Source organism: Pteropus alecto, unplaced genomic scaffold, assembly GCF_000325575.1.
Source record: "Pteropus alecto unplaced genomic scaffold, ASM32557v1 scaffold3, whole genome shotgun sequence".
Classification (NCBI taxonomy): domain Eukaryota; kingdom Metazoa; phylum Chordata; class Mammalia; order Chiroptera; family Pteropodidae; genus Pteropus; species Pteropus alecto.
Genome location: NW_006442484.1, coordinates 63,681,591 through 63,708,848, shown reverse-complemented (window position 1 = coordinate 63,708,848; position 27,258 = coordinate 63,681,591). Strand labels below are relative to the sequence as shown.

The window sequence follows — 27,258 nt, the reverse complement described above, 5'->3', positions numbered from 1 at the left end:
CAGAAAGGGCTTCCTTTATTGAACTAAACAGGTGGCACTTTTCGTGCTGCCAACTCTCACTGAATCTGGGCATCTAGAAATACAAAAGATGAGACTCGGGGGTGGTAAGGGTGGTAGTGATGTAGAGCAAGGGGAGTAGGTGGAAGGAGGCCGGAGTAGGGTTTGCAGAGCAGGGAAGGTAAAGGCCTTTAGAAACTACACACTTGCCTACCTTATAGAATACCAGGGGCAGGACAGGTATGGCTATTTTGAATTGGGTACTGGTCTAGAATGAAAGGACTTTTCCCCATTAAGTTACTATAAAATCAGGGCTTAGCCTAACCTAGTCATTTGTTGTGATTGCAAGGATTCCTCATGAGTCAGCATGAAAAGGCTGCTTCTTTGAAATGTTGGGTGAGCTGAAACCTTTTACAAACTTGTTTCTAAGCTGAGTTGTCTGATTTTAGCTTCCAGGAGAGGGGAAACGGATCTGCTAGTTGGCTTTACATGGCCTCCCACTATGACAGCCCACACCTACCGCGTTTCTGTAGTTACTTTAATAAATACTTTTTGCTGCTAGTGATAACAAGGTAACAAGGTTTTGGGGTTCGTCCTACTGAAAACATCGCTAAAGCAGTATTTTTGTAATTTTTAACCCATTTCCCGTTTGCTGCGAGAATACTCGCCCGCGGCGCTTGTGGCTGCAGCGTTTACCCCAAGATACCTCGCAGATTACAGTCCTAACCTTAACCCCAAAGCTTGCCCCAAAGAGAGAAAAATAGTGCTTTTATTATTATTTCCGCATTGCTCTAGTATATCCATAGTCTTTGGAAACAAATGACATCATTCTATTGATAGCATTCTGTTTTTAGTGGCAGTTTTCCATTTACAAAATATGGTAATTCTTGATCACTGAAAATGTCAAATGCTAGAAAATGCAGCGTTCCTACACATGATGTTAAATCAACTGGCAGCAAGGTGCACTTTTTTTTTTCTAAATGGGAAAAGTTAATTAAGGCTGTGGAATTAATTCTCCGTGTCTCTGAATCCTGAAGATTTTTTAAAAAATGAAATCTGTTTCTAAGGAAAAGTCCTAATTTGAAAATGTTAATTATGTATTTTTATCTTTATGTATGTTTATCTTTAAGGGAAATTTCCTTCTTGGGGTGGGGAATTTAAACGACTATATAAAACACATTTCCCAAGAAATGCATTTTTCTTTCTTTTCTCATCCCCCCAAAGGAAATTATATAGAGATATGATGTTCGTGGCCATGTCTGGGTGAGCCAGGCTGCTCTGCTGGGCTCAGAGCAGAAACCATCACCAGCACCACTGCTCTGACCTGGGGTTAACCACCTGAGAAAGGGCCCCAGCCTAAAAGCAACAACCCAGAACCCAGAACCCAGAACTCTGAGCAAGGTAACCAAGGCCACACGTGTAGAAAGGTTTTGCTCAAATAATAGAACTTTTTGTAACAAAAGTGTTCTAGCCTTCCTATCAATGTCTGCTCTTTGTTGAAGCTGGAAGCTAATTATCGGTGAAAATGAGGCCGCTAGTCTTATGAGTTGTTTTTTCTGCCCTCAGCAGCCCAACTTGATTTAATATGAGAGAGGCACATTTTGAAGAAGGTCATTAATAGTTATGGGTACTTGATGGAGACCTTAACCCCAATATTTTCAGAGTGACTTGTATTTACACAATATTTTTACATGCATTTAAATGCATATTTTACTTAATTCCAAAAGGAAAAGTACTGAGTGTTTGCTATTTCTATTAAAGAAATAGACATAAGCAGGCTGTTATTTACCTTATGATTATTAGAAGATTATTAAAAGAGGAGATTTTGGACTTTCCAATATTCACATTCTAGTATACTCACCTCACTTGTCAGAAAAAAAGTGTGTTTTGATAACAATACTCAAAGATCAAATACAAAGAGTGTTAGTATCTATATTTCTCGAAAAAAAAATTTTCTGTATAGTATAGTATTGTATGCCAGTGTGAATTATTTTATATTTCAATTAAAAAACCATCTTGTAGTTCGAGCAAATGTAAATTCTGATACAGGCTCAGATTTGTTCCAAGATGCTATAAACAGACTGGTCTGAGTAGGGAGCCAGGCTGTCAGAACTTCGGGAGGCCTCCAGTGTGAATAAACGGTAATTTTAAAGCTCTGAAAAAGTAGATCTGAATCGCCATAGAGGGTGGGTGCCAGGGAAGCTGCGGATGGAAGGACTACCAAGGTCTCGCCTGCCGATCTGAAGATAAGGGTAGAACCACAGATTTCTATTTCTTTTATTTCTACTTCTTTTATTTCTATTTCTTTTTATCTCTCTGCCAGGGAGAACAATTGCAGTCTTTCAGTTACAAGTTTTCTACCACAGAGGCAAATTCGGAAACTTAATAAGTAGGCTGTTTATTTTTGAGGGCTACTTAATCTCAGCCTACTTTGAATCCATTGAAACTGCCTCAGGGCCTTTGCATTAGCTAGTCTCTGCCTTGAGCACACCATTATCAGCTTTATGCTTGCTCTTTCACTTCACGCAGGCCTTGGCTCAAGTGTGAACACCCAGAGAAAACTTCTCTAATAAACTATCTAAAATAATCTAAAATAATCTCATCTCATTCTAGCTCCCTACTCTTCTTTTTGCTTTACAGTATTTATGATCACCTGAAATTGTATTGTTTGTTTACTTGTTTACTATCTGGTTTCCTAAATAAAATGTAAGCTCCATGCAGGTAAAGATTGGCTCACTATTTCTTTAGGTTCATAGCACAGTACCTGGCACATGGAAAAGGCTGAATAAATGTTAGATGAATGAATTACGTGATGAATGATCAAAGCTGGGGCCACATCCACGACCCCTTTGACTTTAAGAAAAGATTAAGGCTAAGTTAGAAAAGTTTTGTTTTATTGACACACTGGGATAATCCAGAGTCAGCCAAGCACTTACACTTTACAGTAATTGTTTGTCTTTCTCCTCTGCTATGCTGTAAACAACTTGAAAGCAGGGACCTGTGTCTGGTTCACTATTGTACTCTTGGTTCCTCAAACTATGCAAGAAGGAAAGTATCCAATTAATTTCTTGAATATGATTAAAATATGAAAGGTGGGTAGGGGTTAGCCAGGTGAAGAAAAGAAAGAAGATGGTTCCAAGCAGAGGGAGGAGCATGGCAGAGGTCTCTGTTCTTGATACAAAGAACAGACAGAAGATGGCAAGTGTGGCTGGCATGGAGAGAGAAGGTGGGCTGGGGGACCACGTGTGGCTGGAGAGGTGCATGGGGGCCTGCCATACTGGACTTTGTAGGTTTATAGGCTTTGCATGGCAAATTAAAAAGTCCAATCTTTAACCCAAGAGCAATGGGAACCTTTTCGCTTTGTGTATGTGCTAGAGTGACATGATATTTGTCACACCACAGGTTTCTGGCTGCAGTGTGTATAGGGAGACCATTAGGAGGCGGCTCTGACACAGGCCAAAGAGATGGTAGTTGGACTTAGGGTCTCTAGAGAATAAGTAGAGATAACTCTACTTTATTCACCTCTAGATTCTCAGCACCCAGAACAATGCCTGGCACCTGTTAGATACTCAAAAAATGTTTAATGAGTGAATAACATACTGGTTAGAAATGGAGGAAATAGACTGGTACAAGAGATTGTTAGGGGTTAAAATGAATGGGACATGGAGAAAGACTGGCTACTGAGAATGAGAGAGAGAAATGTCAGGCCAACTCCCAGATTTTGGGTTTGTGTTCCTACACGTGTGGAGTAGTATTGCCATTTCCTATGACAGGAAGCAGCAGAAGAATCTATATTTTGTGTGCTTCTGCTCCTCTTTGTTAAGCCAAAAGTCAGGACTTCCTCCTCTCTGCTTCCCTTGGCAGGCTTCTGGTTGTCCTCTCTGTTGGTGTCCAGCTGAGGACAGAGGGTCTGGAGCCCAGAACAGAGTAACTCATGGATCTCTCAAGTCTCCCTAAGGACTTGAATGGCCTACATTCTCCTGTTATCAGATATACACGAGGTCAGTGGAATGGCTAGGGATATTGTGGGTCAGGATCAGTACAAAGGATAATGGTCATTCTCAATGTGGTCTGAGTAGCCTTATTACCAAGAGCCTATTGTTAAGAAGTTAAACATTCTGCCCTGCCCTTGCCTCCAAAACTTATTCCACTGCCTAGAAATAAAGGTTATGAGTTTGTGAGATAAATGATGTTGGCTAGGTATTTTCTTTTTGTGTTTATTTTTTGAGGGATCGTATGTGGGGAAGAAGTATCTTCTCAATTTAGATTTCCTGTGAATAAAGGCTCAACAGAGTCACTCCCAGTTACAGTGTTTGAATCTTTTCAAACATTTATGCCAGGATATCCTGATTTTTTTGAGAACATAAATAAGGTAGATTTTACATATAAACATGTGAATTAAAAGATGGTTAAAAACGTGTGTGTATGTGTGTATGTTATGGTGATTTCTAGTTAGTGGGCTTATGGCTGCTTTTAACTTTCATCTTATAATTTCATTAGACTCAGATTAGGTTATAAATTTACCTCAGAGGTCTAAGAAGCAGGAAATAGAAAAATCACCTATTAGGAAAATAAACAATAATTCCATACCATCTCTGTAAACCGATCTGCACAGGCCATTCGAACACGCTCTGGCGTCGCTGGACTCTTCGCTGTGAAGTCCTCGGCTATGTCTCTCTCCCTGCGTGCTGTGGCCACAGCGTCAGCAATGGCAAAGAATACAGATGACCCTAGGAACATCCCAGACTCCCCCAGGCCCTGCAAAAAAGTACCTTTGTTTTAGAAGCTTCCACACTAGACTATAAGCTGCTAAAAGTCAGGGGCTAGGTCTTGTTCACGATTGTATCCCCAATCCCTAGCACTGGGTCTTGCACACAATAGGTTCTCAATAAATATTTGTGGACCGACTTATTGACTGAATGAAGCTTAAGTGCTCTTAAAATCACAATTTCACATGAACTTCCCCTATCTTTAATAGTGTTTGGGTTACATCTTTGTTCTATAGGAAAGAGGGGGGTATTTGTGTGTGTGTGTATGTGTGTGTGTGGTGAGGGGAGGGTACCCTATTTAGAAAAACACATTCAGTGGATTGAACTAGTCAGCTTCATGAGCAAAGAGAAAAATTATAACTCCAGGGTCAGGGAGGCAAGGTACTTTAGAAGAAAGAGTACAGACTTTGGTACCAGATGATGGGTTGAAAGCCCATCATCTGCAAGGAATAGTCAGGTAATACAAATGAGTGATGCGAGGAAATGAAGGGCTATAAGGAATAGTAGGGATTATGGTGAAGTAGAGATACACCCATGTCCTGTCTAAAGGAGGCAGCTGTTCTTCAGTTCTAGCTAATTATTGCCTTTCAGAAATGTAGCTAAAATGATCAGATCATGCAATTTTCCAACAGAATTTAGATATTCATATTTTCATATAAAATTCCCTGACTTTAAAAAAACACTGTATAGGACAAAGAAAACACATCTCCAGGCTGGATTTGGTCAGTGGCCTCAATTTGCAATCCCTGAGCTAAGAGTGACTGAATTTGCATCCTGACCCCGACTCCCTGTGTTTCTCTGGGTGAGACGTGGGCAAAGACACCCACTTTACAGGGTGCCGTGAAGTTCAGGAAGCACAAAAGCACATAGCAGAGCACTTGGTACCTGGTAGGTCCCTCTTATTATTCTTAGTACACTCCATGGTGCCTATGAGTGGCTGGCCACAACCACAAGGACCCAAGGGCCCTGCCGGCCCTGTTACTGTTGGTGGCCTAAAAGATGCTCTCTGTGGGCTCTGGCATCCTTTTGCCTTTTTCCTTTTGAGTGATTTCTAATCCAGGAAGAATCGAAAGGACCTATTGATTGTCCTTCCTTTCAAATTTTCTCCACCTCACCACCGTCTGTTCAGCGAAACTTTCTGGGCTATAAGAGGGATCCAGTTTGGAAATGATAAAATTCCAGCAGGTAAAATTCCAGAAGAAAAATCATTTATTGATTTTTAGTATTAACTTGCCACCCCTAGTAAGAAGTCTCCCGAAAGATTTTAGAGAAAATTTTAACAGTATATCTCAAACCTAAATGAAGTTTCTTTTCCCAGGATGGTTTTCACATCGAATCTGCATCTAGCAATGCAAACACATGCTGACTTTTATTTTAATTTGTAATTTCACTACTTTAGCAATTACCAAGGACTGGTATGTTTGCTTATTGATACTGTTGCCATCTGGACCAGATAATTCTTTGTCGTGGATGGCTGTCTTGTGCCTTGAAGGCTGTTTAGCAGTATACCTGGACTCTACTCACTAGTAGTAACATCTTCACTCCTAGTTGTAACCAGAAATGTCTCCAGACATTGCCAAATGTTCCTGGGGGAAGGGGAAGGAGGGAAATCACCCGTCCCCATTGAGAACACTGCTGTAGATCATTTCTGGGTATGGCTGAGGATGCCAAGCCTCTCGGAGGTGAGTGATTTGCTTCACATCATAGGGCGTTGGTGGGGTTGGGGCAGGACTCAGATATTCTAAAGGCCTAGTCCGGAATTCTGTCCATGCTGCCACTGCTTTCTAAGATTTCAGTAGCATTGTGACTTCGATCCAATTTAATATTTTCATCTTCTGGCTCTTAAGTGAGAATATTATTCTAGCAAATCAAACCTTTTTGCTGAATTTTAGAGTTCTCAGTGAAAGAGGATTTAATAAATAAAACCCTTGGCCCAGAATTGTCATTGGGTAGGTCATTGGTCTTCTCTGAAATCTCTGAATTTCTCTAGGTGAGTCACCTCCAAATTTTAATAGTCTATCTTGATTTGGTCCCGATAAAGCTTGACATTTATTTTTCATTTTATCCACCTGCTTTCATTTATTATGCTGCCTGATCCGTCACATTGTGCAGTAGTAGGTGGTTTGGGTGCTTACCTTGGATGAATAGATGGTTAGTGGGGTTTGTGATGATGGCAACAAGGAGACATTGAACTCCTCTGGGACATCAGTGATGGTTGGAATTTTGTACTCATCTGGACCTCGAGAGTATAGGACACCTTCTGGAGAATATTTTAGCTCCTCAGTGGTATAAAGGCCCATTCCCTGAATAAATGAACCTTCAATCTGAAGGAGGAAAATGTCAAGTTCTGTGATACTGTATGCTTTTCAGAAGGCCTTTACCTACCCTGCAGTGACTCTCAGGAAGCAGCATCCGTCTAAGTGGGCCAGCACCTACCTGCCCAATATCAATGGCCGGATTTAAGCTGCAACATGCATCCATGACGATGTCTGTTCTGATTTTCTGCCAAAATTTAAAAATACCTCACTCAGCATAAAAACTTGAATTAAAAATATTGTTTTAAGGTTTATTCGAATGGTCTCAAATTATTCCAGAACTCCTGCTGGTTAATTAACACTTCATTGAATTCCAGCAACATTACCACAGCAACAATGTGATAAGTCATTGGCTATGCTCTTCATATTTAGTGCTAGGACTGTCGATAACCCCAGAAGGTCTTTTGCATTCATGATTTTGAGTCCTCTAAAGTGACTCTGAAGTCCATGGCATGTTGGTATGTTTGAGTGTTACTTAGTAAATAATTGGACCTGGTTGTTCATCTGATTCTCAACCTGGATTTATTGCTCTAATGTAATTAGAGCAATAAATCCAGGTTCGTAATGGTTTGATGTAGGTGGTATTATTGCATTTTACTGAAGAAATCATAGCCTATAGTGGCATATATGAATCTGGGGATGTGCAAGGTCTTGGAACATTATTACGGCGAATGTTGAGAACACCGTTGACTTTGCTAATCTACTTCCTTCCCTAAGAAACATCACTCTAATCTAGCCCTTCCGTTTTGGCACTGGGCATGAGCCACACAAAGCCCCTAAGTCCCTGTGGTCTATCTCAGGAATATCTGTGGGCTTTCCTTCTGCTCCCACATCCAGTGCTTGTTCTGATATCACTATTCTCTGTTTAGGCCCAATACTTAGGCTCCTATTTCCTATCCAGCCCTTTGGATAGGAAATTCTCTTTTGACTCAAACGTTGAACTCTCAGACAACCTACTGTGGGCACTGGCACAAGCCTTCATCCATTCTCAACCTGGATAGGGCAGGAGATTGGACTCACTTTAGAGTGGGCCTTCAATTTACTTCTAACTTGAAATCTGGTTTATTTTGCATTATGGATGTTGGACAATGGGAAGAGGTGGCTGTGCACTAAATGAATTGTCAGATGTTTTAGTTCATCAACCACAAATAGTATTTCAAGGGACCAAAGCGATACTGAAATGACTGAGCCTCAAACTGTAATAAGGGAGGCACAGGGAAGACCAAATTTAGAATTTTCTGGTACCATAAATTCTGGAAGATCCCCATGAGGTTCATTTCTTCAGATATTTATAGCAAGGCCCGAAGGTGAAATTGCCAGATTAAATAAGTATGTCCCAAATATTTCAGGGAGCATAATTATATCAGAAAATTACTTTTGTTTTGTTTATCTGAAATTCAAATTTTTACTAAGCATCCTATATCTTTATTTGCTAAATCTGGCAACACCATCTTCAGGGTGGAGGTTTAGAAAACTAGTTGATTTCTCAAAACAGCTTCCCACTAGTGTGGAGTCTTGCAGTGACACTGACACTTGGTCTTTTGGAAGGGCCTGGTGCAGAACCCCCAGGCTAGTCGCCTGCAACCACAGCTTTCTTTTTTGCCACACTGTGCTGTGCAAACATTATCACTATCTATATGTGTCATGATGTGAAAAACATTAGGACACACAGTCTGAGCAACTGTGATTCTAATTTCATGAGTTTACTTCTTAACAATGATCTGGAATGAAAATGGAGACATTATACTAATGTATCCTAAGGATGAGCCTGAGTGAAATGCGAGGACAACTGCTCTCCAGATACCCCTTCATTTACTATATTTTTAAAAGCCCTATTCATATAATATTTAAGTGGCAGACAAGTTAACCAACAATGGGGTAATAAAAGACATTTTGATAAGCTTTACAAGTCAGTATTTGCAAAGTCCTTTCTATTTTACATGAATAGGCCATTTCTGTTTGGGGGCAAGATGGTTCAAGGTGATGTTGGAATAATTTGTGTTTGGAATTTAGATATGTCATTGATCCATCCTGTAAATTTACTGTGCTTTGGACTATACTATATTCTATTTAAGATTTCTGTAATCCCTGTCGTCAAAATGATATTTGGCATATATTCATGGATTTATCCTTTATGGTGGAAGGGGTTAACTTTTGCTTAAATATGACTCCCTGTCTTCAATAGGTGGTTTCTTGGATGCTCAATGAAATAGCAAACAAAATTATTTTTACTTTCCCTCTCTCTTCCCTCTAATCTTTAGATGTCTATAAGTACCTTTGGGATACCTGACTTTGAAGAAACAGTATCACATTGCCATATGCTTTTAAAATGTTTACTCAAAACAGTTTGCTAAATTACCTATTCCTTCAGATTAGATAAACTGACCTACCTTTAGAAAAAGAACTTTTTTTTTTTTGCAAAAACTTTAGAAAGTGGTTTTATCTGAAATGAAATAAGAAACAATGCATTTTAGGCTGTCATGAGCAATTCCTTTTTAACTATTTCTTTTTAAGTGGAAATTCACTATAAAGCTGGATCTCTAGTCATTCCCATGGAATTGAAAGAAGCCTTATTCTTATTGTACAAGTATTATATAATGAAATTGGGCTACTAATTACAATGCAGTTTTGTTATTGTTTTAACTTTGTAATTGTTTTAAGAGGAAAGTTATGTTGGAGTTACCTTGTGAGCTCCTGTCAGACAGTCGATTTCAACCTCAGAACAGGCTGCTCCATAGACATAGTATGGAAACGGGTCACCCTCTCCCTTCTCCCAGTCCATGAAGGCCTTGTAGCCCCTGTTGGAAGAAATAAAGCCCTTTTAGCTTGGGGTGTGGGAAGGATACAAAGAATATGGATTCATTTTCAAACTTTACTCAAGTTTTATGATAGCATTTCTTTTGATTGATGCTTTTTTCAACTGCCTTTTCAACTCATTTAAACTACTACCTGTATTGACAACCTAGCTGGTTACAGCAACACCTCGTTTGCCTCCATTTTAAAGAGGATACTCTTTGTGCTGCAGTTTGGACACCAAAAACAGAGAGAGGCCAACAGACTGCTTTGGTCCAGACCTCACGGGATGTCTGTATCTCGATGGTTTAAAGGTTGAGGTTTAGCTCTTCCCATTGAGAACCTCAACTAATTTTATCAGCATTCCCAGAGGGACCCTCCTGCTGGTTAAAAGGGCTGGTAGTTTAATGTAGTAATGTATAATGGAAGATGTATTCAGCTAGAGAGCTAATTTGCTCTCTTTTTGGGTAACTGAACTCAAGAATTTAGAACTTATTATGTACAGGTCACTGGGTTGGGCTGTTACTGTCCACTTTCCTTCTTTCTTCATGAGCATTTGCTTTACTGCTAGCTCCCCTCCCCCCACTCCCCTCTGTAGTTTGGTGGTTTGCTTCACTAGATTGTTAAACTAATGTCATACAAACACTTCCTGAAATTGATAACCAGCTCTCCTCTCTGTGCTTCATTCAGTTAACATGCATTTACTGATGGCCTCCCACTAACAGACATGGCACAAATGACGACTGGTGATGACCATCTTATTCATCTCCTCCTGCCCAGCAAGGAGCTTCAATATAGAAAGATTTTATGGTAAATGGAGGGAGATTTGTAAAATTGAGTGCAAGTTATTTCTAATGATATCTTTTTACTATTCACAATAAAGAATATTATTCTTTACTTTTTCAAAAATAAAGAAAAGTAAATAATGATTAGATATCATAAGTCATGTTAAATTATTTTTCCCAATAGAGGTATTTTTATTATTCAATATTTCTTTGAATATAGCATAAAGGCCTATGTGAAGTCATAAAATTTGGAGCCTAGAAGGGACCTCAAAGATCACTTAATGAAAACTTATTTTACAAATGAGGGAACTGAGGCCCAGAGTGATTGGGTTACCTCATATTTTCTCAGTTATGTCAAGACATTATTGTAATTTTTACCTGAAGTATCCGGTGGCTGAAAGACTGATTCTTTGTTCAAAAGCAGCTTCTATCTGTAGAATGGGCACATTTAATTAAAAATATATATATACCATTTGATAGGTGAAAATGAAAATATCCTATGTATCAAAACTGACATCTAATCATTGTTGTTGGTGCTTTGTTACCAAAAATAGAATTCGCCATAATATTTTCTTTCCTCAGCTGGTACACTAACGATTTCCTTCTGACTAAGTTCAGAAGTCTGAATTAAACAAATAAAGTAGAATACTGCTGCACATCCATAATGTAGAGGCTTAGTTCACAGGGTATTTAGGGCTTTATTTCTAAATGTTAGAATGTTACTGTGTATGCAAGTGACATAACTGTGCTAATGAAATAATATCTAGGGTATTGTAAAACTGGATTAAATGAGTCATTTCCCTTGAGACTTACTCAATAGCAATTATGGCTTTTAGTTTTCCTCCTCCCTACTTGAACTTCAATATTTTTTTGTGGCTCAGGAAGTCTCAGTCTTTTCCTCTTTGCAGGGTGGGTAAGGCCTTCTGGGTATTCTTTATGCGTTTCCATTTCACCTCTTAGTGATGCTGTTCCATGTGTGCTCTCTCCAATACATACCTAGTATACATCAGGAAGCAGTCTCAACTTTTGGTGATCTTGCCCTTTGGCAAAAAAATTCACTCTTGACCTGTCTCTACAGGGCGCGGCTGTGCATGGCCGTGGTGCTCTCAGCACTGGGTTGGGGGGTTTTCTCATTTGTAGTAACAAAAAAAAATGGAACACTTACCCAGTCCTCCCATGTACCATCTGGATTTTTCTTAATGATGGGCTCAAGGCGTTTCAGAAGGATCTGACAAGCATTCTTAAAAGAGTAAAGATGTGAATCTCCATTAGAGAAGAACTCAGTGGTTAGGATTTGTTAAGAAAAGTATTTATTTATAACTGATTAGGTCCATGAATGCTTATGCAGTGGCTGATACTGACACACTGGGAACACAGAGACCATAACAACACAACCCCTGACCTTGAGAAGAGTATGTTACTGGAGGATTTTCTCCCTTCCTAGTTCACTTCCTGTGAAAATATAGGCTAAGATGAATTTCTATTCTCAGTTCCCCTTTCTAAAAATATTCATGTTCTTAATATCTTCTTCTTCTCTTTTTCTACATTTTTGACTTATATCTTCTTTTGTATTTTCCAGCTGTTAAAATAAATAGAACAAAACATCTTATTTTCATTCAAATTTGTGTTTTCCAATCTGCAACAATGACATGCCACTACCCTTCTGGATCTGAAATGTTATTCGACTCTCTGTCCATCCCTCTGTCTACCATCAAACTACTGCAATTGTTAGGTAGCTAGTCAGACATGAGCGACAGAGGAACAAAGGAATGGAGTCCCAGCACAGAGGCGCCCCAATAACAGCCTACTGGTAGTTTGAGAATCCCTCCTGTCCTGGGAGACAAAGGACAGGAAGGCCATAAACCTATAGCTGGTTTAATCTGGCCACAGATGCGTGTGCAGAAGGTACTACCCTAACCTGCCCACAATCTCAGTCTCATTATACTATCATTATAATATCACGTTTATACTCGGAAGTTCATGAATCTAATTATAACAGACCGAATTCTGGGTAAGCATATGCTTACTAGACAAAGAGTTATATAACAGTCAAGTGTCAATCAATCATGCCAATCACCTAGGAATGCCTTTGTAACCACCCACTGTGGCCTCTATATAATACAGACCTTCCCACTTCTGCATTGCTACAGCTCTCTCTCCTCCCTGGCTGTAACCCGTTCCCCCAGTGGGTTTGTGTCTTCATTTCCACGTGGTTAGCCAGTTTTAGGCTTGACCTGTCTCCTACCTCAAAACGTGCCTTTAATAAATAATACTTCTCATAATTGTCATAGAGTAAAAATTTATTTTTTCATCAGTGATAGGGACCAAGACCTGTGTGTTACCAAAACTCTGATTGCTGCAACGGTAACACAATGATGGCCTTTGCTTGAGCATGAAGTGAGAATATAATTAACTTTGTTTTTTAATAACCTAGATCTACAAAGTTTTTGATACTCAAAACAGAAACGTAAAACTCAATGTCCCAGAAGATGGATTAATGCTTAGTTTGGGCTGACAACTTCCATACACACTGAGCTATTCTTAACTTGTGTTTGATTCTACCCAAAGTTGGATCTCATGAATTTGAGATTTTCCACACATTTGTTTTGAGTGAAAGGTATTTCTGGTTTTTGAGCCCCTAAGGGGTGTCTGCACAAAGATAAGATGGATTTGAAGGTGGTTCCTCTTGGTAGCTTAAGTGCAGTGTTCTGGGAGTGAGGGAATATGCTCCCCCACAATGTCCCAATGGAAAAAATGTAGAGTTTATAACAGATGCATGACAAATAGATATTACTTCAAAAGTACATGCAATCGGATATTTGAATTAAGGACTATGAAGTCATGGTTCTATTCTGAAAAAGTAAAAATTTGTCAGGTTTTTTTTTTTTCTTTTTTTTAATATCGGTTAGAAAATAAGTACAAAAAAAAAAGAATGAGTACTCTGGTAGAACTCCACTGATGTAGACACTTAACTGCACTATATCTACCTGGCTGTGGCTCTGTCTGCTGACCTGCTTGCAGGAACTTGTTTGTGTCAGGGAAAACTTGCATAATTCTGTATTACTTGGTACTCAAATTTCTTCTTTCCACATCTCCCAGGGACAGAGACTGCCTATGCACAAAAATTCAGTCTCCTCTTCCATAGTTGTTAGGCATATAGTTTCCTACCAGTCTACATTTTCCCAAACTCCCCTGTAGTTAGCTGTGGCCTGAGACTGGTTCTCCTAATGGGTGATATGTAGAAGTGACTTGCATCACTTCCAGGTCTGGCCTCCACATTCCCTCCCTTCTCCAGGTCACCGGAATGATGACACTCAGGTCAACCTTGAAAGCCACATGTTGAAGACAGAGGAATTGCCATCAATCTGGGTGCTTGATTGACCACACACTCACTCTGGATGGTTATATGTACAAGAAAAGGACTTTTGTTGTGTTTCAGCCATTATGTTCTAGGTATATTTGTCACCTCAGTTAGCATACTTCAACTAACACACACTCTCGACATTTTGGTTATCCCAAGCCTGTTTAGTGACACAGATGACTTCTCTGAAGCCAACCATTTGTGTCTGTATCCAGCTAAGAAAACCAGGGATGTGGTAAAAGTACCCAAGGAAAGAGACAGAAGGAGGCACCTGCACGGCTCTGCCGTTGACATCTGAACCTATGGATGCTGCTGTAGCAATTGTATTAGGCACCATGGCTGTACTTGTTTCGCAGATGTGCACATAAGACATGGGTATTTTTAATTCACGGCTGGCCACCTATAAGAAGAATAAATATTTTCAAGTTCAGCAGAGTTCTATGAAGATTTGAGTCATTGTTTTTCTTAATAACAAAATTACTATTTTTATTATGGTCAGGATATCCTTTAAAGTCTAAAATAATGTGTCTTATAAAAATTAAAACCACTTTTTAGGAGAGCCTTATGCTAATTTTTAAAGTGTTTTCTTAGTAATATTCCACAGTGGTTCTTTCATTCAAATTTAGTGTATTTAGGATGTTAAGGATTTCCTTTTTTCTAAATTTTACATGTGTAGAGAGTAGGCCAAGTTGAGATTATTCAGATTTATTTTGTGGCAGTGGCAGGAAGAGAGCCAGAGTCTGGACTGACTGACTCAGAGTTCGGTTTTAAATCTCTTGGTATCAGTATCAGAAAAACATAGATTGACCCTGAGGGCCTGTCTTCTTGCCCTCACCCCCACCTTAACTTGAGCTTCCTCTCCCTTTTCTTATATTCCTCTAGTATTTGCTGTTCATTCTTTTTTCTTTGCTGTTTTTTTCCTTCCAGTTTCTTTAGCAGATGCATGTGGACATGAAGACTTTTAATCAAGAAGAAATGAAATAAAAAGAAAAGGAGGTAAGGAAGGAAAATAAAAAAGCATTATTTTGGCTGATGTTGTCTTTTCTTTCCAAAAACACTTTCTCCAGATGTCTGCAGATTCCCAAATGCCAATCTTCAGACTAAGGCCATTCAATGATTAAAATTCCCCAGAAAGATGCAAAATGAAAAAAAAAAAATTATTGGTTCTCGGTGATGAAAATCCAAAGGGAATTTATTGGTTCACATAACTGGGAAGGACAGATGGAACTGGTGTCATGTATGTCTGTATTTGGGGCCTTATGGTCTCATCAGTGTCCTCTCAGAGCCTCTCACATTTGCTTTTCTTTATGATGGTCATGTTATTTCCAACAGTAGACAGACTTTCTCATGGCACAGGAGAATTGTCTCTGACAACTCCTGGCTTCTAGTGTAGTAGCTAAATAACCACAGGGGAATAATAGTTCCTTTCTCCCAAGATCTACACATCAATCCCAGGAAAGGACTCTGATTGGCCTTACTTGGTCATGTGCCTTCTTCCCAGACCAGTCCCTGCATCCAGCGGGATTCAGGAACCATAACTGGCCAGACCTGGGTCATATGCCTATATCTGTGGCAGGAGTTGGGGCAAGGAGGGGGATGGGGCTAAAAGGTATGAGAATTGAGGAGTTCTCCAGAACTATGGGGAATGTGGGAGTTGTAGTCCAAAGGAGCTGAGGGGCTGGATAATCAAAGGCTGCAGATGTGCGCTATAACAACCCAGCAAATTAGTCAGAAAGTTAAATTTGTTCAACTTAAAGGATTACTATTTTTACCGCTTGGATTATAGATCTTCCTACATTGTGTGTGCATGTATATATGTTAAAATATCCTTTAAAAATTATAGGACAATTGCAGTTGATGAAATACTTGTCCTTACTAGTTAAAACAATATATTAGCAACCTAATATTGTTGTCCAACATTTAAAATTATACATACTGGTCTCAAAATAGAAAAGTTGAGAAACTCCTACTCTAGGTAAGCTTGCATGGCACAACCACCACAGTGCTCCAGGGGCTCATAACTGGTATTTTCACTAACAACCACCGGCCAAGTTCTAAGAGTATTCGCATATGTGTGCAATTTCTGCTATTCTATTTGATATGTAAAATTTTTTCTAACTAAATAGTCAAGATATTAGGGTTTCAGCACAGGGAGTTGTTATTTACCCTAAAATTAGTGCCAAATGTCAGTCATGTCAAGAATGTATGGAGAGATTAATGGCAATTTTATTTGTCTTACCTGTAGCATTTTGGTGTGAATACCTTGTCCCAGTTCATTGCCTCCATGTGTGACCAATACAGACCCGTCTGTGTAGATATGAACGAGTGCAGCTGCCTAGTAAAACAAGCCAGAAGGCACAGCTCAGTGCATGTTTAGTGAGATTCAGTATAGGAAATGAGGTCATAAAACACCAGTTTCACAGAGCAGGGTGGGTCGGAGAGACAAGCTTTCCTGGTAGGATTCTGGGGCTTAGTTCTGTTTTGTAAAAAGTTTATCTGTAAAGAACATTCTTACTTAGGAACCTGGTTTTAGTAGGAGTTCCTTTGGATACTCAGGAGTTGTGAGTATTGGTTCCAATGACTTGAAAGTCTTCCCCTGCTTAAAATCTCTGGCAAACCCCTCAACTAGCGAATTAAACATTTTTAAGTACTTGCACGTGTTATGTGCCAACCTGGGCTCAGCTCTAGATATATAAAGATGAACAAGATGTGCTTCTTCTTCAAGTAGCTCGCAGTGCAGGCCGGGCCAGGCTGGAAAGCAAGTCATTAGAATTCAGGATGACTTGTGAAATAAAGGGGTGTGGCACGAGGGGCCCTGGGGACCTGGGAGGGCAGATCTGACTGCTTCTGTGAGTTGAGGGAAGGGTCCCCAAAGTGACGACTGAATGGAATTGTGAAGGCAAGAAGGGTTTGCCTCTGGGCGAGGTGGGCAGAAACTCCCCTACTTCCTGTAAGGGAGTTTCTGAAGGGAGAGCCCTGCTCTCTTTTATAGTATGAGGCCCTGTAGGGTTTGGCCTCTTGTCCTCTTCCAGTTTCATCCCTGTCTTTTCCTGCTTTGTTTCTATGTCTGGCCTTACCCGTGCTCCTGTCTGACCTGTGCTCTTGCTGATGCTGTTCTCTCTTCCTGGCCCGCTCCTCAGCCTTCAGACCCACACCTCATGGTCTCTACTCTTGTTAAAGCTTCCTGAACACTTCTCTTTCCCCTCTGGGAAGGATCAGTGACCCCCTTCTCTGCACTTACTCTTAAAGGAGTATACTGGGTTGAATGGTGTCCCCTCACCAAATCCCTGTCCACCTGGAACCTCAGAATGTAACCTTATTTGCAAATGTAATTAATTAAGATGAGGTCATACTGGATTAGGGTGGGCCCTAAATTCAATGATCATTGGCTTTATAAGAGGCCATGTGAAGATAGAGGCAGAGACGGGAGTTATGTTGCCACAAGCCAAAGAATACCAGTAGCCACCAAGAGCTGGAAAAAGCAAGGAAAAATTCTTCCCTGGAGCCTTCTGAAGGACCATGGCCCTTCTGAGACCCTGATTTTGAACTTCCAGCTTCCAGAACTGTGAAAGAATAAATTTGTTGTTTTAAGCCACTCAGTTTGTGGTTCTTTGTTACAGCAGCCACAGGAAATAAATGTAGGGAGTGATAAGTTCTTCTGTAAGAGTCTCTTGGAAGACAAGCACCTGGCCTCATTCATCTTTGTGTCCTGAAGAGAACTTTGAGCAGGGCTGAATCATAGAGACACTAAATAAAGGTTTGTTAAACTGGACAAATGGAAATGTGGTATTTTTTCTTCCAGGAGGAGGAGGAAGAATTAGGACTTCAGTCTATTCTGTCCAGAGATGCCTGGAGGCCCAGGATGGCTTGGAGAGGGTCCTGGCCATCAGGGCTTATAGGTGTTAATAATAGTATTTATTCACTGTGGGACTTTTGACTCCCTCTGAGGACAGTGCTCCTATACCTAGTTTAGGGAGTAGGTGTTCCAGCTTTGTGAGTCATCAGCTGACCTGGAATAACAGGCTTCAGTTCTTAGCCTGGTGATTCTTGAGAACATCAATTTGGAACTCTGTGGGGAAGCTGGAGGCCTTTCAAATGGAGACTTAAAGTCATTGCTTGATTTAAAGGTTTTTTTTGTGGTGAAAAGAGAAGTTAGTAGGAAGTAGGCTATAGTTTAGGTGAGCAGCAGCCATACAGGTGAGGGGAGGTGTGGTACAATAAAAAATAAATATGTGGTCTTTGCCTCTGGTTTTTAGCACAGAGTTCCTAAAACCCTTGAAATTTACCGACTTTTGTACACTAATGAGATGACCGTGGGAGAAACTTACTTAGATTGGGGTGAGGTGGGGTGGAGGGTGGGGTTGGGAGTTACTACAAAGATCAACCACTGGTTAGAGAATCATAGCTTTTAGCTCCACTCTCTGACCTCCAGGGAGGTGTTAGGGACTGGAGATTGATTTCAATCACCAGTGGCCAATGATTTAATCAATTGCACTTATGTAATGAAATTTCCATAAAACCCCCCAAACAAGGTTTTGGGAGCTTCTGGGGGTAGTGAACACATCCACAAGGTGGAGAGCAGCACACCTAGAGAGAGAGGGGCATGACAGCCCTACACCCCCATACTTTCCCTTATGAATCTCTTCCATACGGCTGTTCTGTTATACTCTTTATAATAAACTGATAAAGTGTTTTCCTGAGTTCTGTGAGTTCTAGGGAATATTCAAACCTGAGAGGATGAGTAGTGGAAACTCCCAAATTTGTAGTCAGTTGGGCAGAAGTACGGGTAGCCTGGACACCCAATTTATGTTGGCATCTGAAATTGGGGCAGTCGTGTGGGACTCAGCCCTCGACATGTGGGGTCTGTGCTAACTCTAAGTAGTTAATGTCAGAATTGAGCTGAATTGTTGGTTACCCAGTTTGTGTTGGAGAACTACAGAACTGGTTTAGAAAAGACACATTTGGTGTCAGAGGAAAGACCACACAGACATCTATCCAGGATCTCTTATGCCCTAGCTGTTGATTCAATCTAGCTTGTAGACGTGACAATGAACTTTTTTGCACCTCTATAAAATGGGCACGTTGGACCTGAACAGGAGTGTGACCCAGGAGTCAGGGAGCCTCATCTTCCAGGCCAGGGGAGCCACAGCCCTGAGAGATGTGTCTGACAGCTCCTGGGGCGGGGGATGGGCTGCCCTGGATAACTACATGGTGTTCCAGGAAGCCTGCCAAGTGCTTAACAGTCATTTTCTCATGAATCCTCTTCAGTCCTGAGAGAGAGGATGATTATTCTCATTTTATAATTAAGGAAGCTGAGGCTCTGAGAGGTTAAATAACTTATTTAATATCACACAGCTAGGAAGTGGCAGGGCCAAGTGACTCCAGTTGATTAGAGATTTAGGACAACTGTTTCATTCCCTAAGAAAGATTTCTTTTGACAGGGCACCTTTTGTGGTGTGTGCGTGCGTGCGTGCATGCGTGTGTGCGTGTGTGTGCATGTGTACGTGTGTGTGTGTGTGTGTGTGTGTGTGTGTGTGTGTGTGTGTGTGTGTCTATTGGCTGCCAGTAGTTGGGTATAATTGGAAGAATGCTTTCAATGGTATACACACAAGGGCGATCTAATGCATTTTTGGATTTAGATTTTAGATTTAGATTTAGATCTAATGCATGTTAAAAGATTTTTTCAGTTGCTGAGTTTCTGCTTTTGTTGGAAAATCATGGGGAGGCAACAACTTTTTTCAGTTTTCTAAACAACTTTCTTGTGTATGACCCATTGGGTTTCCTGGGAAGACACGTCTGTATCAGTCTTTGTGCTATTCAATGGACTCATCTTTATGCCGCCCTCCCTCCTCCCATCTGGATAGGACCTGTGAATGACTTTCCTCTTCCTTTGCAAACCTATCTGGGAGGATTCTTGGCCCTCCACCATTTCCCCATCAGGATTGACACAGATTCCTGAGAGATGTGGCTTGAAACAGCCAGCTGGTCAGGGCAAAACAGAAAGACTTCTCTGCCTAAGACTTAGGGTGTACTGAGGAGTGTTGTCATGGGGTCTAGGGCACAGACCAGGAGCAGCCCTCAAGCCATGAGTCCCTTGAGCTCAGAAAGCACAGTACTACAGGCCTTGTGGGCTCCTGTTCCTTTTTTGAATAGGGAATTCAGAGTTGGGGCGAGGTTAGTGCTCCATCTTGGCAGTTACGCTGCTGCAGGTCTTAGGTTTGCTGCTCATGTTTTCTGTCATTGAGGCATTTTTCTACTGCACTGTGTTGAAAGTGCTTGCAGATGCAGGGGCTGCTCAGGAGAGTTCTGTACATTTCACCCAGGGGCTATGAGTAGTGGTGGTAGAGGGGCTCAGTGCCCTGGGAAATGTGACACTCTCCCAAAGTCAAGGTTATTTCTCTCATATAGGACCTTACCTGATGATAGCTTGTAGCGGCAAAGCCGACTGAAAACTTCATGGGGATAATAGCAATGCCTTTCTTCTTCCAGTAATTCTTTTTATTAAACTCTTCCACTTGTATTCTTCTGCTGTGAAAGGCAGATTTGTCCAGACATTCGTTCCAACATCTTATCAGGGTCTCAGGGTTGAATGCTTGTTTGTAGATGGTTTTATCAACAGTTTTGTACATGTTTTTCTCCCTGATCTGAAATGGATGGAAAATTGATCAATAGTTATGGTACGAAAGAAACTGACTGCAAAGTAGAGACCTGACAAGCTTCCCCATTAAAGCACAAACTTTGATGGAGAAAAGACAGGGTCTTTTTTCTTTTTCTTTGGAAAGCATGTGCTTTTGCAAAAACAACAGAGGTTATTTCTCATCTTTCTTCAAAGCACCAGTCAGGGTCTCTCCTTCCTGGAAGTGGAGAACAGTGGTAGTGACTGGTCTGTGAAGAGCAATGAGATGGAAAAGCCTAAGGAGGTAGAGTCTCCTTTTCCCCCACAAGGTTCATAGATGGAGCAGAGTTGATAGATGGTATATAAAAGCAAAGTTTTATTGTCATAACTGAAGATTTGTTCTGCTAGAGAGGAATAGCATTGCAGCTAATGCAAACAGCAAATCTTCTCTAAGCCTTCCAGTTGCCTTTGGAATGTGTGGACAAATCTTTTTAAAAATGTATTTGATTATGGGTGTGTCATTTCCTGGAAGCCTGCAACTTTTGACGAAGAAGAATCCACTGGGATATGCTCAGGAGTTTTTCATTATCCCCATCTCACTCTAACCACAAATAAAATAATTATTATTATCAGCAGCAACACTGGAATAATACTATCCAGTTTATGAAAACAAATATTTTAACAAATGCTAACTCATTCGATTCTTGCAAGAATTTGTGAAGCGAGTCATCTTGTCCTCATTTTATAGATAAAGAAACTGAGCCAGAAAGAGTTTGCCTTTCCTTGTTCAAGCTGTTCCACTTGCCTTGATCACCCTGCCATTATCTGGGCCTGTTATTCTTTAAGGCCTATCTCAAGTGCCATCTTCTTCAGAAAGTTCTTCCTGACTTCCCTCCCGCCAAGCTAATGTGATGTCTTTTTCCTTGTACCCATAGAACACTTGATGTGACTTCTCTTAGGATAACTATTGTCTTCCTTGTTCTGTGTTTCGATGTTTCTTTTTGTGTAGGGAGTATCCTGACCATCACAAATCCCTGATTAATTTAGGGACAAAGACATTCAAAGGACAATACATTGAAAGTCCTGGCTGGAGTAGAGGGTCTATATTGAAGAAATGGGATAGAAGTATAAAAAGTAGGCTGGGGTCTGATTGGAATATATGAGGAACGGAAAGGTGTTATCAGCAATTATCTCAGTTGCCAGAGGCTGCCTCTCTCTGGCCTAGCATACTGCGGACCTTCTAAAATATTGCACAAAATAATATTTTTGGAGGGCATTCTTTTGGCAGTATCTCTCAAAAGTTTTCAACTACATCAGCAATTCCACTCTGTAAATTTATCCTAAAGATAACACACTAGTGCAAAGATAAACCCTTGGTACATCTGTACCAAGATGTTTATTGCACCATCATTTTAATAGACCAAAATGGGTAACAACCTGAATGTGTATCAGTAATGGAGTTGCTAAATAAATTACAATGCATCCATATTACATAATACTATTAAGTCATGAAAGAGAATGAAATAGATTATGCTATTGACGCAGGAAGATGGCCATGACCTATGGTCAAGTAGGAAAAGTAAGGTGCAGAATAATGTGTTTATTATGGTTCTGTTTTGGTAAATAACCATATACATGCACATAGAAACAGACATCAATGTTTATGTATGTGTGCATGAATACAGATGGGTAGACACACATAGTTAAAGGGTTAGAAAAATAAATGCGAAACTGTTAACAATGGTTACTTTCAAACAATAGGGATGAGGGGATAAAAAATGGGACATTCACTTTCCACTTTAGTTACTTCAGTGGGGTTTGAATTTTATTTTTATTTTTATTTATTTATTTATTTTAGGCGAGGCAACCCTTGGTTGACCTCACAGATTGCAAAGACCTTGTCAGCGTACAATCTCTTATGTTTTAGGCCTACAGCACCTGGTCTTCCTAGGTGGTCTCCCATCCAAGTACTAACCAGGCCCGACCCTGCTTAGCTTCTGAGATCACATGGGATCGGACTTGTTCAGGGTGGCATGGCCATAGATGGGTTTGAATTTTAAAAAGAGTAATTGTTTGTGTAGAAATTAAAAGAAGAAAGAAAGACAAAGAGAAATCTTTGCACAAGGAGGGTGGAAGATAGGGGAGGGAGCCTAGTTCTTTTAGGTAGTACTGAGTTTATCTTGAATTCTGAGCCAGGGCTAATCTGAGTGATTCCTTGAGGGTTTTTCCCAGAGTAGTTTTTCCCCACCTGGTCTGATCCTTCAGCAACCTTGGTTGAGACCTTGATTACAATCCTACCTTTTCTGGCAGAAGGCCACATTTGGCTGCCACAGCTGTGATGCAAGATTCTGTCACCAGGGTTCCTTGTGGGAAGCCAAATCCTCGAAAGGCTGTATTGGACGGTAAATTTGTCATGCATGCACGGCCCCGGAACCTGAGGTTACGGATTTTATACGCGTTTTCCAGCTTTAGTACAAGAAATTCTATAACCTAAAGTAAAAGGAGATATTCACATATATTGGACACTTTTTTTCCCCCTTTTCTCTAAAAGTCACATACTGAGTTGAACTGTTTGTGGAACTTGGTAAGTACTTGAGGACACATGCTGTCCAATGAAGACTTGTCTAGAAATTCTGCATTTCTATTTGCGATCAAGGACGTACCTGCTCCGAATCGTCCAGTGTGCATCCTCCGTTAATGAAGCACTCGATGTCTAGAGCTTTGATTCGCCCGTTATTCATGAATCCCACCTGTCATTAAATGATGGACATTTTATGATGTGTTTAAAATTTACATGCCAAAGTTGCAACTACAGCTCAGCTCCACTATTAGGGGGACTTCAGACAGACTCTGCTCCTGTTTGCTTGGTGGTGTCCCACACTTGGCTATTCCCTTGTTTTACAGTGTTTGGCTGACATAGACCTCCTCGGACCTGAATTTTGCTGAGCCCTTTCCTTTCAATGTGTAATTTTCTGGCTTCATAGTCAGTACAGAATTCTAAAGCTCTTGCTTATCTCCCCACATAAAATTGCTATCCTCTTCTTTCTTATTCTGGAAAGGTTTTCCTTCACTTTTTACTGGTCTTTCTAGTTTAGTTTGTGGTTTGCCCCCCGTGGAAAAGTCTCTAGAATTTCTAGCATGTATTGGAATGAATCGCAGTGCATCTTGTTACAGGAAAGCCTCAGAAGCTGAGGTAGGGGAATGGACCCAGGAGTGACAGAGTGATGGAGTGACGACTCTCTTTGTACTGAGCTGGTGAAGTGCTTTGCCACTGGTTACAGATTTAACAAGTGTGAGTTAGTGCTGCTATTCTTACTGGGGCTCACAGAAGGCACCTTATATTTTCCTGAAGTTGCCACGCCCCTCCCACCCACCTAGACCGGTTTGTCTGTATAGTCCAGATGGAAAAGAAAAATTCACACTTTCTGTTGTAGTTCTACCAAAAAAGGATTGGCTCTGGTCCCTTTGCCTTTCTGAAAATGGAGATAAGTACAACGGATGGAACCATCCAGCTATATGATTATTGTCATCTACTCCAAGGGAAATGTTGGATAATAAACCAGAGCAGTTAGGACATGTAGGAAAATCTACAAATTCAGAATTTATGGTAATTTTGACAAATGCTAGGCTGAAGTTTATCTTTGACTTTTCATGAAGAAAAGATTGCTAAGCAATGGTAGCAGAGAGAATTCTTAAACTGTTTAATATAAATGTTTCAAGAATTTCGAAAGAACCTATTCACACATAAACTTCTACTATGCTAATTTACAAATAGTTCTAAATAACCAAGCAAAAGTTTGTTAGCTAAGTTTGAATAATGATGTATACATACATATAGACATAATATTATTATATTGGAAGTAAACTTATGTATTTTTAATAAAATAAAACTTGGATTAAAAAAGTCTGATTATATCACTCTTTTAAATTATATTTTATATTATTATAACTACCAAAATATTTACATTTAGGACCTTTTTAGTAAGTACTAGTACTAAACAATCTCATGACAATAATATAAATAAAGCCTGATTTATAATCTAGGCCAAAACCAAAGAACTCAAGAACCACCACAACACCAAATGCCACAATCCCAGAGCTGCCTCTACATTGCTCTTGGTACTAGAAGAAAATAATATATCTTAGTATTAATTTCTGTGCATTTGAAAGCAAATAAAAAGTTTAGTGGCCAACTATGGTTCGTTTCTCTCTAATGATAAAAATTACTAATGCCAATGGAAGAAATAAAATTGTGCTGTGGTCTGGAAAGCTGTGAGTTTAGTAATACAGGGAATATAACAATTCGGTAATCTAAGGCAGTGAAAAATCAGATAGAAAATCTAGCTATATGTATGCAATAAGCAATTCCCAAATAAAGCATATTTGACAGGGAAACATTATATTAGAACTATCCCAACAACTCAGTCATAGATTTGAAAGTAGTATTGTTATCAACTAGATGTCAACAAATATTTTTAATAGTGTTTATGCTATAGTTGCATAAAAATGCAAGGAATGTGGTTTGAAACACCACATTCACTTGTTAGGGGATTATTATTTTTTTCTATTTGCAAAGAACTTTTGTGACACTTTCATATCACTTAGCGGCAACACTTGTAAAAATGAAGTTTTGGTATAACAATGTCTGTAGCTTCTTTTAGTGGTTTTTTTTTTTTTTTTTTGTTTTTGCCTTTGGGGGAACCACTAATGTAAATTCTTATTCCTTCAATAGCATTTTTTATCATTTTTCAAAATTGTATTTTTATCCTCCAACTTTTTCATAATTCTACACTAGATTTATTAAAAGTTCCTCATAAATTATATACGTATTCACATATGCTAGTATCCTCATTAAGTATTTTAGATGCTAAGACTATTGTTTGTTTTTAGAATTTAGCAAAATCAAAATAACAGAAAAGGATAAAATCGTTCAAATAAAATTTTAATAATTTCATCTTTAATAATTTCATCTTTAATACTCACTTTATATTTTCCAAATAATGGGTGTCTTCCCCCGGTTATTAACATATCATCCTCCCGATCAAGAACAAGGCGAATGGGGTGACCAGTTCTAAAGAAAACAAATCTTAGATTCTCCATCCTGCTCACCCATCCCTCCTCCAATCCATCCATCTACTCATCTAGCATCCACCCATCTATTTACTCATCTCATCATTTAACTATCTACCCACCCATCTGTCTACCTACCTTTCTACCTTTCCATTCTCCATTCACCCTCTTACTCATTTATCCAACCATTCATTTAACCATGCAACCATTCCATATGTATTCATTGAGTGCATTCAATGCTAGGTATTGATCTAAATTAATGTATAACTAACTTGCTAAATTACTATTGTCTCTGTGGTCTATAATTCGATAGTTGGAGATCTGGCTAAAGTGATTAATGTCATATGCCAGTCAAATTTGATGCTCACCCAGATCCAGTTATTTTGCATATCCCCACTAAGTTACAAAGGAGAAAGAATGTGAACAAATAAATGCAAACTTAACAACAACAAAAACAAGACCAACACTCGTCTTAGGATATCTGGTTCAGCATCTTCGTCTTCACCCATGACTGCTACTATGTTGGCCAAGTTGGGCCCTGGGAAAGCTAGGAGCTTCGGCCTTTCTGTATCTCTAGGGTAGAGGTTCCCAGACTTAGGAGTACAGAAGAATCATCTAAAATGCTGGTGAAAAATGCAAATTCCTGAGCCCTTAGCACTAGAACTTTGATTCAATAGGTTGGGGAGGAGCCCTAGAATTTAAATTTTTCTCAGCAATTCTGATGCAGGTGTCTTTAGATACACACTGAAAAATACAATTCAAGCATGGGGTTTCCTGGTCTTTAATGGTAAGGACCATCTGGAGCATCATTTAAATGTATGGTTTCTGGGTTCATCTTCTGGTGAGTTTGATTCAGTGGGTCTAGGATGGGGAGGCAGGAATTTCTATGAGCCCAGGAGACTCTTATTATCAGCAATTTGGGAATATTGCTCTGGGGATCACTTAATGCACGACAGGTGTGTGCTATGGCAGGTTGTAGCTTAAGACACAAATCCCCACACTTGGCTATACAGTGGAATCAGTGGGGAAGTTTTAAAATATACTGATGTCTGGGTCAGTATGGGGCAGTCTAGGCATTAGGATTTGAATGCTCCCCAGGTGATTCTAGTGTGCAGTCATGTCTGAGAAGTCTTAAAGGCACAAAGCCTGATAGGAATATGAACTAATTAGGTTCATTATGGAAAGAACTGGAGATGGAATTCAGATCCTGCCTTTTCCTACCTCTCATTGTGGAAGGAGACACATATCTAAGTGCCTTGGGACCTAGCTCAGAACAATAAAGAAGTTGTCAAAGGAAGCAGGACCTTTGAACTTTGCAGGCTGATTGGTGTTCTGAGGAAGCACCAAAGAAAAAGCTATAGAAAATGAACAAAGAACAGAAAAGCCAGCACCGTGCCCAGTATGGACAGTGAATAAGTGAGCCTGTGGGTTGAGGTTAGCCAGGGAGCTCGCTTTGAGGGTGTCATCCATCCATTAAGTACACAGTGAAGAGGCAGCCCTTCCCAGGTGCAAGGAAGGAGGCAGAGGTGGGCAGCCTTTCTTTTCTTACCCA

General features: G+C 40.0%; 1 protein-coding gene and 1 pseudogene across 1 annotated transcript in view; both read right to left on the bottom strand.

Annotated features, from left to right (window-relative positions):
* LOC102895358 (aldehyde oxidase 2) overlaps positions 1–27,258 on the bottom strand; it is a 78,141-nt gene that overhangs the window by 7,146 nt on the left and 43,737 nt on the right. Inside the window, exons 24-34 of the mRNA XM_006921332.3 lie at positions 23,300–23,386; positions 22,935–23,126; positions 20,437–20,664; positions 16,260–16,355; positions 14,292–14,420; positions 11,825–11,899; positions 11,038–11,090; positions 9,765–9,879; positions 7,203–7,268; positions 6,902–7,090; positions 4,588–4,755 (exon numbers count right to left, since the gene is read on the bottom strand). Of these exons, the coding sequence (XP_006921394.1) occupies positions 4,588–4,755; positions 6,902–7,090; positions 7,203–7,268; positions 9,765–9,879; positions 11,038–11,090; positions 11,825–11,899; positions 14,292–14,420; positions 16,260–16,355; positions 20,437–20,664; positions 22,935–23,126; positions 23,300–23,386 (1,398 nt within the window). The remainder of the gene's footprint in view (positions 1–4,587; positions 4,756–6,901; positions 7,091–7,202; positions 7,269–9,764; positions 9,880–11,037; positions 11,091–11,824; positions 11,900–14,291; positions 14,421–16,259; positions 16,356–20,436; positions 20,665–22,934; positions 23,127–23,299; positions 23,387–27,258) is intronic.
* On the bottom strand, positions 22,563–22,681 carry LOC112470863 (annotated as a pseudogene).